The sequence below is a fragment of the Seriola lalandi genome, unplaced genomic scaffold (genome assembly GCF_002814215.2).
Source record: "Seriola lalandi dorsalis isolate HSWRI2012SDOR001 ecotype SW California unplaced genomic scaffold, Sedor1 jcf7180002054866, whole genome shotgun sequence".
Lineage (NCBI taxonomy): Eukaryota > Metazoa > Chordata > Actinopteri > Carangiformes > Carangidae > Seriola > Seriola lalandi.
In genome coordinates, this window is record NW_019525419.1 from 286,428 (window position 1) to 300,329 (window position 13,902).

At 39.7% G+C, this 13,902-nt stretch overlaps 1 protein-coding gene across 1 annotated transcript in view; it reads left to right on the forward strand.

Annotated features, from left to right (window-relative positions):
- Positions 1 to 13,902, forward strand: part of clstn2a (calsyntenin 2a) — a 141,824-nt gene that overhangs the window by 53,828 nt on the left and 74,094 nt on the right. Inside the window, exon 2 of the mRNA XM_023428084.2 lies at positions 11,252 to 11,374. Coding sequence (XP_023283852.1) covers positions 11,252 to 11,374 — 123 coding nt within the window. The remainder of the gene's footprint in view (positions 1 to 11,251; positions 11,375 to 13,902) is intronic.

The window sequence follows — 13,902 nt, forward strand, 5'->3', positions numbered from 1 at the left end:
CAATAATAGCACCCACATGAGCTGTGACAGCATATTTAATGGTGATTACAAAGGTGCGTTTGTTAGAGTCATGTTTGAGTACAATAAGTGCCCCTGAAGAAACATCCATATTTACAAAGGAGTTTTTTTTTATTTTTATGAATTGAGTGTATCTTTCAGTCCATGTGAATTATCTGTATTCTTTTTTTCACAAAGAAGGAAAGTGAAAATTCAGGATTGAATTTCATGACATCTTCCTCACAAAGGGAACGGGCTGGCCATTTTTAGACCTTGTGATGTTGTCACTGCTTGGGTATGAGCTCTGCTGAGGACACCACAGTGGAAGTAATTTCCTGCTCCCCTCTTGTTAGACAGCTATTGGAACAGATTTTGGCCTGTAATTGAATCAGACATCTTGCAGCTCGAACAGATATAACAGACTTCCTTCTCTTTTCAATCCATTATTGCTCTTGTGGCCTTGTAAATGTTAGACATTATCCAGAGGACACCGAACTGAAGGTATTGGTGTACACTTTGTTGCGAAAGTAAAAGTTTGAGAAAAACTCCGGTCTTTTATCTGTGTTAATATTAAATCCAATTTCTCTGAGTTGGGTTTTCATTCAGCTGTTTAAAGACGCCCTCCAAAGTCTTTAGCCTTGTTAATATGTCCAAATTATGTTTTTTTACATAATGCAAGACATATCATGAGCAAAATAAGCAGTCAACGCCATGACTGGAACTGCAGTGAACCAATGACAGTCTCATAAAAACGGATTCAGACAGCCAGGGATTCATATGTCATATACCTGAGGAACTAATCCTGTCAACTTGCGGGGCAAAATAAACCCAAAACCTTGTTAGTCCAGAGAGTGAGAGTTTGCATTAGCGAACCCACTAACACGGTGTTAGCTACTGCCAGTTACAAGCTAACAAACAACAGAAACAAATAAAAGATGCTAATTGCGCTAACCGTTCTGATGAGCCTGGTAGTCGCCCAGGCTCCAACATGTGGCCGAGTCTCTCCGATGTTTCCTCTAACGCTAACCGTCTTGTTGCGCAATGCTCTTTCACCTGTCAACCTAGCGCACCATCTAAAACGTGAGTTTCATAATTCTTCCCCATTTTGTCTGTGGCTTCACTGGGAACTTAGGAAGATGTCCCACCAAATTGTCAGACCTGACAGTTAACACCTGTTACCTAATACACTGACAGGTAGAGAGATTGGGGGGGTGGGGGGGTATAGATGACAGATTTACCATGGCAGACGGTGACAGACTGAAGATCTGAGACAGATGGTAACAAAAGTTAGACGCAGTCAAACTCACAGCTGATACAGCAGAGATGTGAGTCAGCGACATAGAGGAGAAGAGGAACAGTAACCAAACATATGTCTGTCAGAGTACAACTTTCATGACTGGAGTGGATCCAGTAATGTGTCCCTCACCCTGCGTGGTGTCTTGAATGTTGAACCAGCGAGACTTGTCCTCTCTATGGTGATCTGCGAGATGACATGGCAGAATAGACAGTAACGACTAATGGTTAGTTTGTTAGCTGGGGACCTGGCCAAAGCTCTCTGTGCCTGCTGTGACTGATAAGAATGGCACATGGTATTCATAGATCAGTGGAAACAAATTCATCCATGAAAGCTAAATAAATAAATGTCATTTTAGGAAGGAAGCAGCAATGATGTAAAAATTGGTCACTTTCAAGTAACAGTAGTTCATGGAAAACATGCACAGATTTACACTGAATGTTTTAGGTAACACTGAAAAACTGCCCATTTAGCATTTTCCAGTGCTTATTAATGAAGCTCCTCCTGAGACTTGCCTGTAACTGATGTATAGATAATGAATAATTTATGATATATATATTTGATAATATTTGACTATATGGCAATATATATATATATATATATATATATATATATATGTGTGTGCTTTGAGATACCAGGGCTTCTTTTCTATTCACTTTTTTTTTTCACTGCCTGCTTGACAACACGAATTGCCGGAACAAAACAAAAGCAAATGATTTCAAAAGACAGAACGGCATGCATGCATGACAACACTACAAATCATTTTGCTGATGTAAGCTCGAACCTGGCAGCAGTTAACTGATTTAAATGATATTCACATTTTCCTATAATCATTCACTTTTTTTTTTTTTTTTTTTTTACATGGTAAGCTGGTAATGCTGATTTGTGCTGCTGTCACATACGTACGCCTTTTTTATGGTGGGGAATGTAAACTTGTCCACAACATTCAGTTCTGTTTAGACTGTTTGGATATTTGTTCTCGGTTACCACGCAAGTCTGATTTGCATTGAAAGTGTAAAAGAAAAAACGTCAGGGAGTAAAGGATGCAAAGCTAGACACCAACAGATGGAGGAATCATTCACTCCAGTCAGTCAGGAGCGTGGAATTTCCATTTGAAAGTTTTCTGATGTTTATGAGATTGTTGTATTTGAAGTGAGTTGAAATAACTGCAAACGGTAGACTGTTTACGTTAGTTGATCTTCACATGAAGCCCAAGTCTGCAGAGTGGAACGGTTTCTAATTCAATCCAGTCAGTCACACTGCCATCCATTTCTCCTCACCATGGCTCCTCTTGCCGCCTGCTGCTTTCTGTTAATGGAGATATCACCTCCTCCCTCCTCCTCCCTCCCGCTCCCTCCCCTGTCCCCCTTCTCTGTTCTCTCTTTGTTGTCCATTTCCCTCCATTCCACTTTCACTTCGCTCCTTTCAAATCCGTCTGTTGTGCCTCCTCATTGGCCCACTCAGTGAAACTAATCGACAGTAAGCCATCACTCAGAGCACTCTGCTTCTCTTTTCCTGCAGAAACTAATCAGAGTCATTGCTGGTTGTCCACGACGCGCTCCCTCCCTCTCTCATTGTACTGTAAATCAACAAATGATTCAGAGGAGGAAGAAAAGGATGAAAAACAAATGGGGTTTATTACTGAGTGCCCTATAGTAAACGTGAAGCGCTCTAATGGCAAACAGTTGACATTTTGAGAATCCCCAGGTATTTCTTTAGCTTTGGCATCAGGTAATACCACAGCTGAGGAAAAACATTATCACAGAGTCAAACAAAGTGGAGTGTGTGCTTAAAACTCAAGGATTACCCTTTTTTTTGTGAGTATTTGACACTAATGCAAATAATATTTCTGATGAATTAAATGAAGAAGCAGACTTTCCATCAAAGCGCCCATAACTCTTTCAGACGAATGCCACGCTTTCATAAGCTGAGAAGCTTATCCGCTCTGATGTTCGAATGATGGTAAATATCCAGTCCAGGTTATAGCTTTCAATCTGTGATGCACTGTGGCTCCTCTGTTTCTTGAGTTTAGACCAGTAAATCCTGTGTATCATATATAGTAACAGACAGGAGAGCATGGATTGCCCATTTCCTAGTTTTGGACATGGATAATAGTTTTGTTTTTCCCTTCAGAAATGTTGTCATTCTCTGTAACAACTCCACTCGCTTACTCTCCACAATCTCCGTAGGTTTCGCCTGAATCATCAGATTCCCCAGAATTAGAAACCATCTCGCGCTCACGAGGGTAATACAATACCATCACAGACCATTAACTTCCAAACCTACTCTACATCTTCCCCCATTTCTATCCTCTCACTGTGATTTTATGTGTTTCTCTCTTCTTTCAGCAGTACGCCAATCAGTTTTTTTTCTTCTCTCGCTCACCTTGTCCTTTTTTTTTTTTTTTTAAATGTATTTATTTATTTTGTTCTCATTAGTTTTGTCCATAGCCATCTATTCTAGTATAACACACACTTTGCTTTGCTACTTGCAAAATATGTAATGCCAAGTAAACACTTTTGATGCACTCAGCAGCAGACAGGGAGTAGGGGGGAGTTGCATGTCACAGAGCAATTACAGCACATCTGTATCTCACATACTGTTCTTCAGATAAGAAAGCAACCTTTGAATTGTCTTGATGAGATCGTGGGCAAAGCCAAATTAATTTAAAATCTCTGTAAACGAATTATCTTCACAGCTGGGGGGAGCTTTATGGCTCGTGGTTGGTGGAGATCAGAGTTTACGGCCCTTTTAATGAGTTGTTAAGAAAAAAAAACAACAACAATAAAAAAAAAACCAACTGCACAGCCTGCAAATCTAACTATACAGGTAAGAGTCCTGGGAGAGAGTGAGTGGGAAGAATTAATGTCCTGAAAATGACCCACTGGTCAGCTCCAACCTAGTTTTGCTCTAAGTGCAGGACTTGTGCAGCAGTCAATATGCCTAATTACTCTGTTCTTGCTAACTGCATCTTGCACTTCAGCACTGGGACTGTAAAAGTCAGAGTTAATGCTCATAGTACTTACGGACCTAATGTAATGATTTTGTCCCGCTCGTCTCACGGGCGTTGGAGTTTCTAATGCCTAATGTGCTGCTGTTGTAGTCGGTTCCCTTCCCGACCATTGCTGGAAATGCATTCAACTGTTGTGTTACTGTATATGTCAGCGTTTCTCTGTGCTGGTCCCTAAACTCACTGGATGAATGGTCTCTGAACTGGTTACAGCACATATAGGATAAGTACTGTATTTTGCAAGCAAAGTCACTCCTCCAGGCAGAAATGCTCTCTGGCCCCTGAAACAAAGTAAAAATCAATAGCTGTATCCTGAGAAAGAAAGCATGATAGTAAAGTAATAAAAGTTGTATAATATATTTTGGTTAAAGCTGTATTAATTTGTCAGACTGTCCCCCTGTAAAATATGAGCCCAAAAGCAGCTTATTATAACCAAACTGAACCAAAACCACTGTTGTTTCCTTTATCACCAACCTGAACCATGTGTTTATTATTGTAACCATGATGGCGACAGTTCTCCAACCTTAAGGAGAAACTTTCCTAAACATAACAAAGGTGTTTTTGTGCCTAAACTTAACCAAACCCTGAATGTTCCATACCCCTTATTATTGTATCCACAGCCACAAAGGAATGGTGCACCTGTCGCTGTAGGGCTGCTATCTCAGGAGATGCTACTATGTGTTGTACCAGAGGGTGAAGACAAACGAGCTACAGTGCATTCAGAAAGTCTTCAGACCCTTTTAAATCTTTTCAGAATTTGTTATGTTGCAGCTGATGCATGCTATAATAAAAAAAAATGTTGTGTAATCATTCTACACTCGATACCCAATAATGACGAAGAGGACACTTCAAATTTAGCTCAGGTCCCTAAAACTACTTTAAAAAAGTAACTCAAACTACTTAGTGGGAAAAAAAAAATAAGATTAAATTGACAATGTACATGTGATACGCAATTATAAAAAATATAATATAACACAAAAATCACAACCAAAATACTCATGGGAATGTCAGCTCTGGTTTTGTATGGAGTAATTGCTTAAGTATGGTCACGGTGATTCTTCCTCAGGCTGAGATTAGGGAGGTTTATCCATGATGATGTCACTGTCTGAGCATTGAGCAGCACCTGCCCTTGGCCTTTGCACATGCACTATACAGGTACACAAAGGTCAGGTAGTTTTTTTTTTGTAATTTAAAAGTAATTGAATTACTTGAATCATTCTGCGCATATAAATGTAGTTGAACTAATTATATGTAAGTCACTACTCCTAGTTCACACAACCCTATGTAAAATAACCCATACCGTCCCTTTGAGAGTTATATAGGGGACATTTTCAGAAACACTACGGACATGTGCCACCAAAATCATTAATGTTTGCTCATGCTGGGTTCAAACCGCTACATGTAATTAACTCCTATATTGCTTAGATACTAAGTTGCCATCAATTAATGTTAGAAGTGTGAGATAATGAGATTCACTGTTCACCGCTGGAGCAATTATCCCTTCCTAAGTGAGCTGTATGGCTCTGAATCTGCAGTTTTAATTCTCTGACCACTTTTACTGTTAAAACTAACAGCATCATAAACACTTTCCCACATGGACACATCACTAGTAAGAGACACGTCCATGAGATGATTTGTTTTAACTGCCTCATTAGAGAAAACAAGATACAGATATTGTTTAATATTATGATACCCGTCACGGCGTCGTGGGAGACTGAATTTTCCTGTTTTCTCAAATGTAGAAAAATTAATCTTTTTGTGGGATGATTAAAAATACTTTAAATTCTCTCTCATGCTCCAAATTTCTATAAAATTAATATGCAGTTAATTAACAATAATTGCATGCAAGTCCACTGACTTCTTTACTCTTGTTCTGTTGATCAAGCTAGAAGCTGAGAGAGAAAGAGGGAAAAAACAGAGGGGCATTATTTCTGGGCTTTATATTGTGTGAAGTCAACCAATTATTTATGGAACTTTTTGGTTATTTGATAGTTGACAGCAAAGAGTGGCAGGGAAAGAGGGAAATGAAAAGGGTGATAACAGCATCATCCCTGTGGGATGGTTTTGACAAAAGACAGCGACAGGGTGAATGGGGAAAACACCATGCGACAAAAAGGTCCCCGTGCAGCCAGACTCGAATCAGGGATGTCCCATTTACGTTGTACACATCAGCACCATACACCATCTTTACACAAAACCTGGATTGAGAAGCCACAGTGCTAGCGCAAATTGTACCTAACTGGTATGACGCCTCATTTTCCTGTGTCTTTTCCTGGTTTATTTCTGCTGCTAATGAGGAAGGCTTTCTCTTTGAGGTGTGTTACAAAAGCTTGTCCTAAAGCATAATTTTGGAAGCCGCTGCTAGATTTTTCTGTACATGAGAGGGAGGGAGTCTCCTTGGATCAGTGCTATTATTCGATCATCTATTATCTTTGGCATGTAATGTATCGAATATGAATTCGATTGAATATTTTTAGTAGGGAAATAAATTGAAGGATTTGCGAGGTCCTATAGGCAGCAGCGTACTCCTCATAAAGGAAGTGATAGTTATTTCTGCCCTCTCTTCTACCCCTTGATTGCCCTATTTTCTCTCTGACTTCCTTCCACTTTTATCTCCTCCTCCTCCTCACCCCACTCACCCTACTTCCTCCAGTACTGCTGCCTCTTATCTTCCCCTTCCTCCTTTTAACTCTTATCTCTGGGTTAACCCTTTACTTCCCCCTGAATTCATTGATCATGTCGTCTCACATTTCACATTTTGTCTTTTCACTTTCCTCTGTTTGCACATTCTGCTGGTGCAGTATATCCATCTTTATGATCGTCTTGAGTAACAGTTGCACAAACTGTATCAACAAATCACCTATTAATGCAGAGCTTTACCTTTGCTGGGACAATGTATGATTCCATTTGCATTGGTGTGTGTGCACTTTCTTGTAGATTGTCAAAAGCCTAATGTTATTTGCATGGAAAGCACAGAGGGTTCTGTCTTCCCTGTGCATGTTAGCAAGTATTTTAAGGCAGCATTCGTCCATGGATATACATCCATCCATACTTCCTTATGAGCCAATTTGCTATTTGGATGCTGAAACAAGACATCCTCCTTTTAAAAACGTTCCTTTTACTTTCTTCTTTGTCTTTTTTCTTCTTCTCCTGCTTCTTCTTCTTCTTCTTCTTGTTATTTTTACTTGTTGGCATTGTTGATATCCTTGCCTTATTTTGCCTTAGCGTAGTCTATGGGAGGATAACTCTATTCCACTGCAACATCACTGCAATCAAATAAATGCTTTAAAAGAAACAGATTTCACATGACTTACATTGATCAATACATAACACAGCGATGCAGCATCTCTTGGAATATGAGTTGGGACCCAAATTAAATATACATTATGATCCGGCTGTGTACCCACAGTAATTAGGTTTGAGCCTCAGACACAGGGGAAGACCCTAACAGATATTTCAGTGCCAAGGTGGACAAGCTGACAATCCCCTACAGTAATGTCATTTACAGGAAATCTTTTTTTTCTGGATTTCTTTGTTCATATTACTGTCATATCAGATTTTATCCAGTGCCGTACTAGATCCACTTTTAGACTCTCTCTCCTAGTAAGTGAATTAGTCCTCCATAATGTGGAGTCTAATGCGGTAATGGCTGCAGATGCTCCTTCGGAAATAGCCAGAGATGCCATGCATATTGCAGCCAGTGACACTTGTAACCTTATTAAAGGAGGAATCAGCTGCTACAAAAAATGGTTATTATTAACCTCGCTAGTGACATGGCTCCAGGGATGGCAATGTCTGCCTGTCGGTCATTCAGTCCACCACTTTAGTCCAGACTGAAATATTTCTACAGCTATCAGATTTGTTACTATTAAATGCTGTACAAACATTTGTGGTCATCAGAGGATGAATCCTAATGATTTGATGGTGTCCCCCTTACTTTTCTTCCAGTGCTGCCATATTAGCAAGCGTTACAGTGCTAACATGCTAAATTCAGACAGTGAACACGGTAAACATTACAACTGCTAAACATCAGCCTGTTACCATTGTCACTGTTTGTTGTTGTTGTTGTTATTGTGCTGACGTTAGCATTTAGCTGTGCCTGAGAACGTTTGCATACCTAAAACTCTTGTTTCAGTCTCAGAGGTGATTTTATAAACAGCTGCGGCATGTTATATTTCTTAGCAGAGCTCACTTAGTCTACACAGCTGTTCCTGCCTGAGTTTTTTGTCCCTGATAGCAAGCTTACCTCAATTTTTGTTTCATTGCTGGGGCGCAGTACCAGGATGTCAAGGATGAATACCTTAAACACACCACTAATGGCTTTACAGAGCCACGTGTCGTGAAAGCCATTTTGGAAATAGCCCATTTCCATGGTTTGATGTGTACTCTTTCTACAAAACAGCTCTTATATTAGACTCCCTTTAAAAAGTCACAGCTCTGCTGCCTCAACCACCACCCAATTTGTTTGGGATAAATATAAGACCTTGAGCCAGAAATTGAACCTGCCATTCATGAGTAGACTGCACTGGCTGCGGGCTGCTGTTGGACTTACTGATGTCATCTTCGAATGTAAATTAAATGCAATGTGAGCATGATGGATTAATATGTATTTACACTGGCAAGTGCAAGCATGCAGGAATGAGGAATCACTTCAATAATGCTCATTTTTATGGCCTGTTTTATAGTCACCTCAGTGCCTCAGTCTAATATGCTCTTGGTTTTCAAGAGTCTATTTATAAGATTGTTTCAGTTCATTTCGTATTTGCTTTTGGGTGGAACATTTTATTAAAGCAGAAGAGAAAAATCCAAGGAAAGCTGTAAGAGTAGGGAGTAAGCAAGGAAAGAGTACAATCCAATGAAAGTATCAGGAGGAAGCTGCATAGTGCTTTCAATATACCATAAAAGCATATGTACTAGTGTGCGCTAATGCACTCCAGGTGTATAGATGTCTAAACACCATTGGAAGACAGCGCTCCACTCTCCACTTTCCAGCAGAACAGAGTCATGCTGTGTGCTGCAGTGCTTTCTTTCTCCTGCATGAGTATGCGACTCCTCATATGAATAATGTCTTCCCTTGTGATTCCCTTGCTCCCTATAATCCACTCCCCATTCTGTCACAGCATGGGGAAAGTCTCATCTCGAGTGATCAGCAGGTGTCAGCGGATTGAAGGCAAAAATGAAATCAAACGTGAATGAGAAGTAAACAGGCACAATATTCACCTTTTGTTAACTACATTTCATCTCATCAGTATATTGTGTTTTATGTCATAAATCCAACAAAAACTTCTTGTCTTATCAACTGTTAAAAGAGATGAGATGGTAAAAGCAACCAGTTTTTTCCTATTTGCTGAAATGTCTATCTTAATTTTTTCCATTCACAATCGTTTCTCTTCTGCTTTAAATAAACCAGTTTCCTTTGTGCAGGGCCGGCACTCATTTCCTCTCTTACTCTGACCTTGTTCTCTCAACTCAGAATAGTGACAATGTGGGAAGAAAATAGAATACTAGGACAAAACTACTGAAATTTGTCCAAACAGATGAGAAGCTGTGTGAAGGTTTTAGGAACAGTTTGATGCATTTTAAATCACTGCCAGCTGGACATGTCATCTGCTCATTGGCATGAGACAAAACGTTCCTCTTCAGTGGATTGAAAGGTCAAGTTGACATCCCAGCTCCCTGCAGAGACTGACACTTGTACACCAGAGATATGGGCGTATATATATATATATATATATGTATATATATATATGTATATATATATGTATATATATGTATATATATGTATATATATATGTATATATATATGTATATATGTGTGTGTGTGTGTGTGTGTTTACAGAAAAGTGCACATTCACATATGGTTGCTCTCGTTCATCTGTCTCTCTATTTGTGAGGTCCTGCTGCGAGAGAGGAAGTTTAATTTATAGTGTCAGTAATTACGTGTGATGGCGATCTGTGTTAATCTGAAGCTGATCCTGCTGGCTTTTCAATCACATTGGTGTCGTGGTGGTCGGATTCTCATTTTGTAGAAGCAGAAACACAAAGAGAGGCAGAGAGAGAGAGAGAGAGAGAGAGAGAGAGAGAGAGAGGATCAGAATGAACTGTAGAAAAAGGGGCCGGTGCTGGAGAAAGTGTAGAGATGTAGAGGTCAAAACACAGAACTTAACACAAAGTTGGATGTGGATTCTGTAGTTCAATATGTCAGTATGTCTGGGATAAGATTACAGCTCAGAACGGTCTCACAAAAAGAAATTCTTTTGACACATTTAACTGAATTTTTAAAGATATTCTGAGCTACTGAAATCCTGTTGTTTCCCCAACTGAGTCAAGGTATTAGAAGTATGAAGCTTTGCTGTAAAGACCTGATTCTTGTGTGTGGTGATTGTGTGCGTTGCACTGTCAAACACAACTGGCAGTGCAGCCACTGGCGGGCAGTCTATAACCCACCCAGGCTGACAGAGAGTGTTATTAGAGAGAGTGTATATAGTGTAGAAAAACTGGGAGGGAAAGGGGGAACAAAAGAAAGTGGGGTTATATTTTATTCCTCTTCTTTTCTCTTCTCTTCTCTTTGTCAGAAAACATAGTAGCTTTTTTTTTTTTAAAGCAAGAAATGTAACAACAAATGTAATATAATACAGCAAACATCGATAATTTTTTTTTTCACGTTGTTCACCATCTGACCTCCTTTGGTGCTCTGTCATCTTTGAAAACCTTTGATATCAATCAAAATCACAAGGTTTTAAAAAAAGTGGAGGTTTCCTTGCCTTCTGCTCTTTCACTCTCAGTCCTGTTGAAGTGACTCAGCACATTTAGATATAGTGATGTACAGCAGAAACAACACAGCATGTCCTAACAATGTTGATCTAAACTGTATATTAGTAAGAGGTAAATCTATAAAGGGAGACCGCAACATTTATTGTATTGATCCTCTTTTTCCCTCTCCTCCACAGTGAACAAGCACAAGCCGTGGATAGAGACATCGTACCACGGTGTGATCACAGAGAACATGGACACGGTGCTGCTGGACCCTCCTCTGGTGGCTCTAGACAAGGATGCCCCGGTGCCCTATGCTGGTAGGAAACACTCAAGTATCCTCACACATTTAGAAAGTACAGTTTAACACACATACAGTATACACACCCTCCCACACACACACACACACACACACACACACACACACACACACACACACTGTCTCTCAGGGGCCAAGACAAGGATGCCACAGTACTGTGTGCGGGCAACTGTGGCAACTTCACAAAAAACAGATGATCCAACATTTCGCTCTACTCACTATTTGTCATAGAGACTGAATTCAATTTATCACCCTGAGCAGTGTAAACGAAATCTTTTTATTTTTTTTTAGAGCAGTTTCTTCTCATCGTTATGTGGCTTTCTTTTCTTAAAAAAAACAACTTGCAGGGAAGAGTGCTTGCACCACAAATATATAAGATTAAATATATTAACTTTAGAGCAATTCTTTTATATTAAACCCTTTACCAGGGTTAGAAGTAGTTCAAAGTCAGAATAGTAGAAAACTTCGAACTTGGAAATGGATGGAAGACAACTGATTGATTCAATCACACTGAGGTTTATGGTAAACTCATTTATTTCCATAATCTATAAGGTGCATCTTCCACACTTACCCTGACAGGCATCTATTCATGGCTTCTGCTAATTGAAACCATGTGTCATCATCCTTTTTCGTTTCCTCAGAAGCTGAGATGAAATGCCCCATTAACCTGACCAACAGATTCCTCTCAAAAGTGGAAGAGTATACGATCGTTTCACAGACCCTGTCAGCTTTTCACCACGACAACATTCATTTTCTAGTCCAAATCTTAATCTGACACTTTGAAGCCGGTCTAGAGGCTGGTACAGAATATCAAACAGTTACAGAGGGTTGTTTTCATTTACAAAATTTTTACACCACACAATAAGCAAGATTTTGTCTTATTTACAGTATAGTGTATTGTGCATTTCAGATCCAGTTATTTTTTAAAATCCATATTTATTTATTTCTATTCAGATTGTGCAATTTTGCTATATCTGCAACCCAGCCTGAGTATCTTACGTTTCTATGATATAGCACCTGGGTTTGTTTTGGTCCGAGCTTGTCTGACTTCATAATTGAATCTCAGAGTCTTTATTACTCTTTAGAAATGTGCGTATGTGTTGTTGTACACGGGGGGCTTTGACCTGGGGATGTCCCCTTTGACGGTTTATAACAGTAGATTTATAGATGCTCTGTATTCACTGAGAGTTTGGTTGCTGAGAACTCAATGTGTTTCCACAGTCTAATAGGCCAGTAAAAAAACAACTCCGGAACAACACTGGTTCTGTTTCACTTTTTTATTGCTGCTCATGTTTCGAGGCAAAGATGCCACACAGCCCGTAATGGTTTCCATTAAACTGGGTTGCTGGGAGTGTAACACTGACACATTGACTGGTTGAGTCACAGGACGGGTACATTACACATGTAATAATGTCAGTATGACATCATTATAAATCTCACCTTCAGGTGTTTCAGGATCTGATTATGTTGTCTAACCAGAGCTGAAATCGGGCAGCCGTCACGCAGGTACACCGCCGCTCACTGCGACAGGAACCAGAGACAGAGCTGTTGTAATTAGACAAAGTATTCTGAGACTGAAAGGCAAACGAAGAAGCTTTTTGGCAGCTAACGCTTAACAGCTCATTATGGTGAAATGGCTCCTATTAATCCCAACGCTGACAACCATGAAAAACTAATATTCAGCTATTTTTCTCCTGCTGTTTTCATTTTTATGTGTGTGTTTGTGTGTCTGTGTGCGAGTGTGTGTGTCTGTGTGCGAGTGTGTGTGCGTGTGTGTGTGTGTGTGTGTGTGTGTGTGTGTGTGTGTGTTTTTGTTCTTCTGATTCCACAGCCATACGTTTGTCTTTTTCAATGTTACGTGTCAGCTGTTCTGTAAATAATGGGTAAATAGAGCCGAGTGTGAAACAGCCTGGATTCATGTTAAAGGCTCTTTTTTTTCTCCTGCTTTTCCTCTCAGGGCATCTAACGGCCCTGTATTGTATACGTACTGTTCTGGTAAGTGTAACCTGAATACGATGGCATATGTGGATGTACTGCGTATAAAGATTTAATGATCCTTTGGAGGGGTATAGGAGAGAAGATTTAGTTATTTAAAACATGAAAAAGACAGAATACATTATGCAAAAATAGCAACTTAATTCATCTTTTATTCATATCACAAAAGTGGAGATACTGAAGATACTCCTCACACACATTGTTCCTCTACAATCCAGCAGTGCTTCCTTACAGTAATTTACAGTACAGTACATATCTTTCCCTAGTAACCGAAGCTGTGGCGCAGTTAAGGCTTAATAGCACCGCAACGAGCAGGCAGACTGAAGAAGAAATGACTTTTGATTGCTTTTCTCCATGATTAACACATTGTTTGTTGACTTGAGAAGTTCAAGCCTGGTGACATATGGCTCATGAAGAAAAACGCTGAGCTGTGCACTGGCTGCTGACTGGCGATATTTCTCTCTTGAATGTTTTCCATTGAATGTGGTCAAAATGAATGAAACCCATACAATTGCTACCAAGGAGACTGAAAGA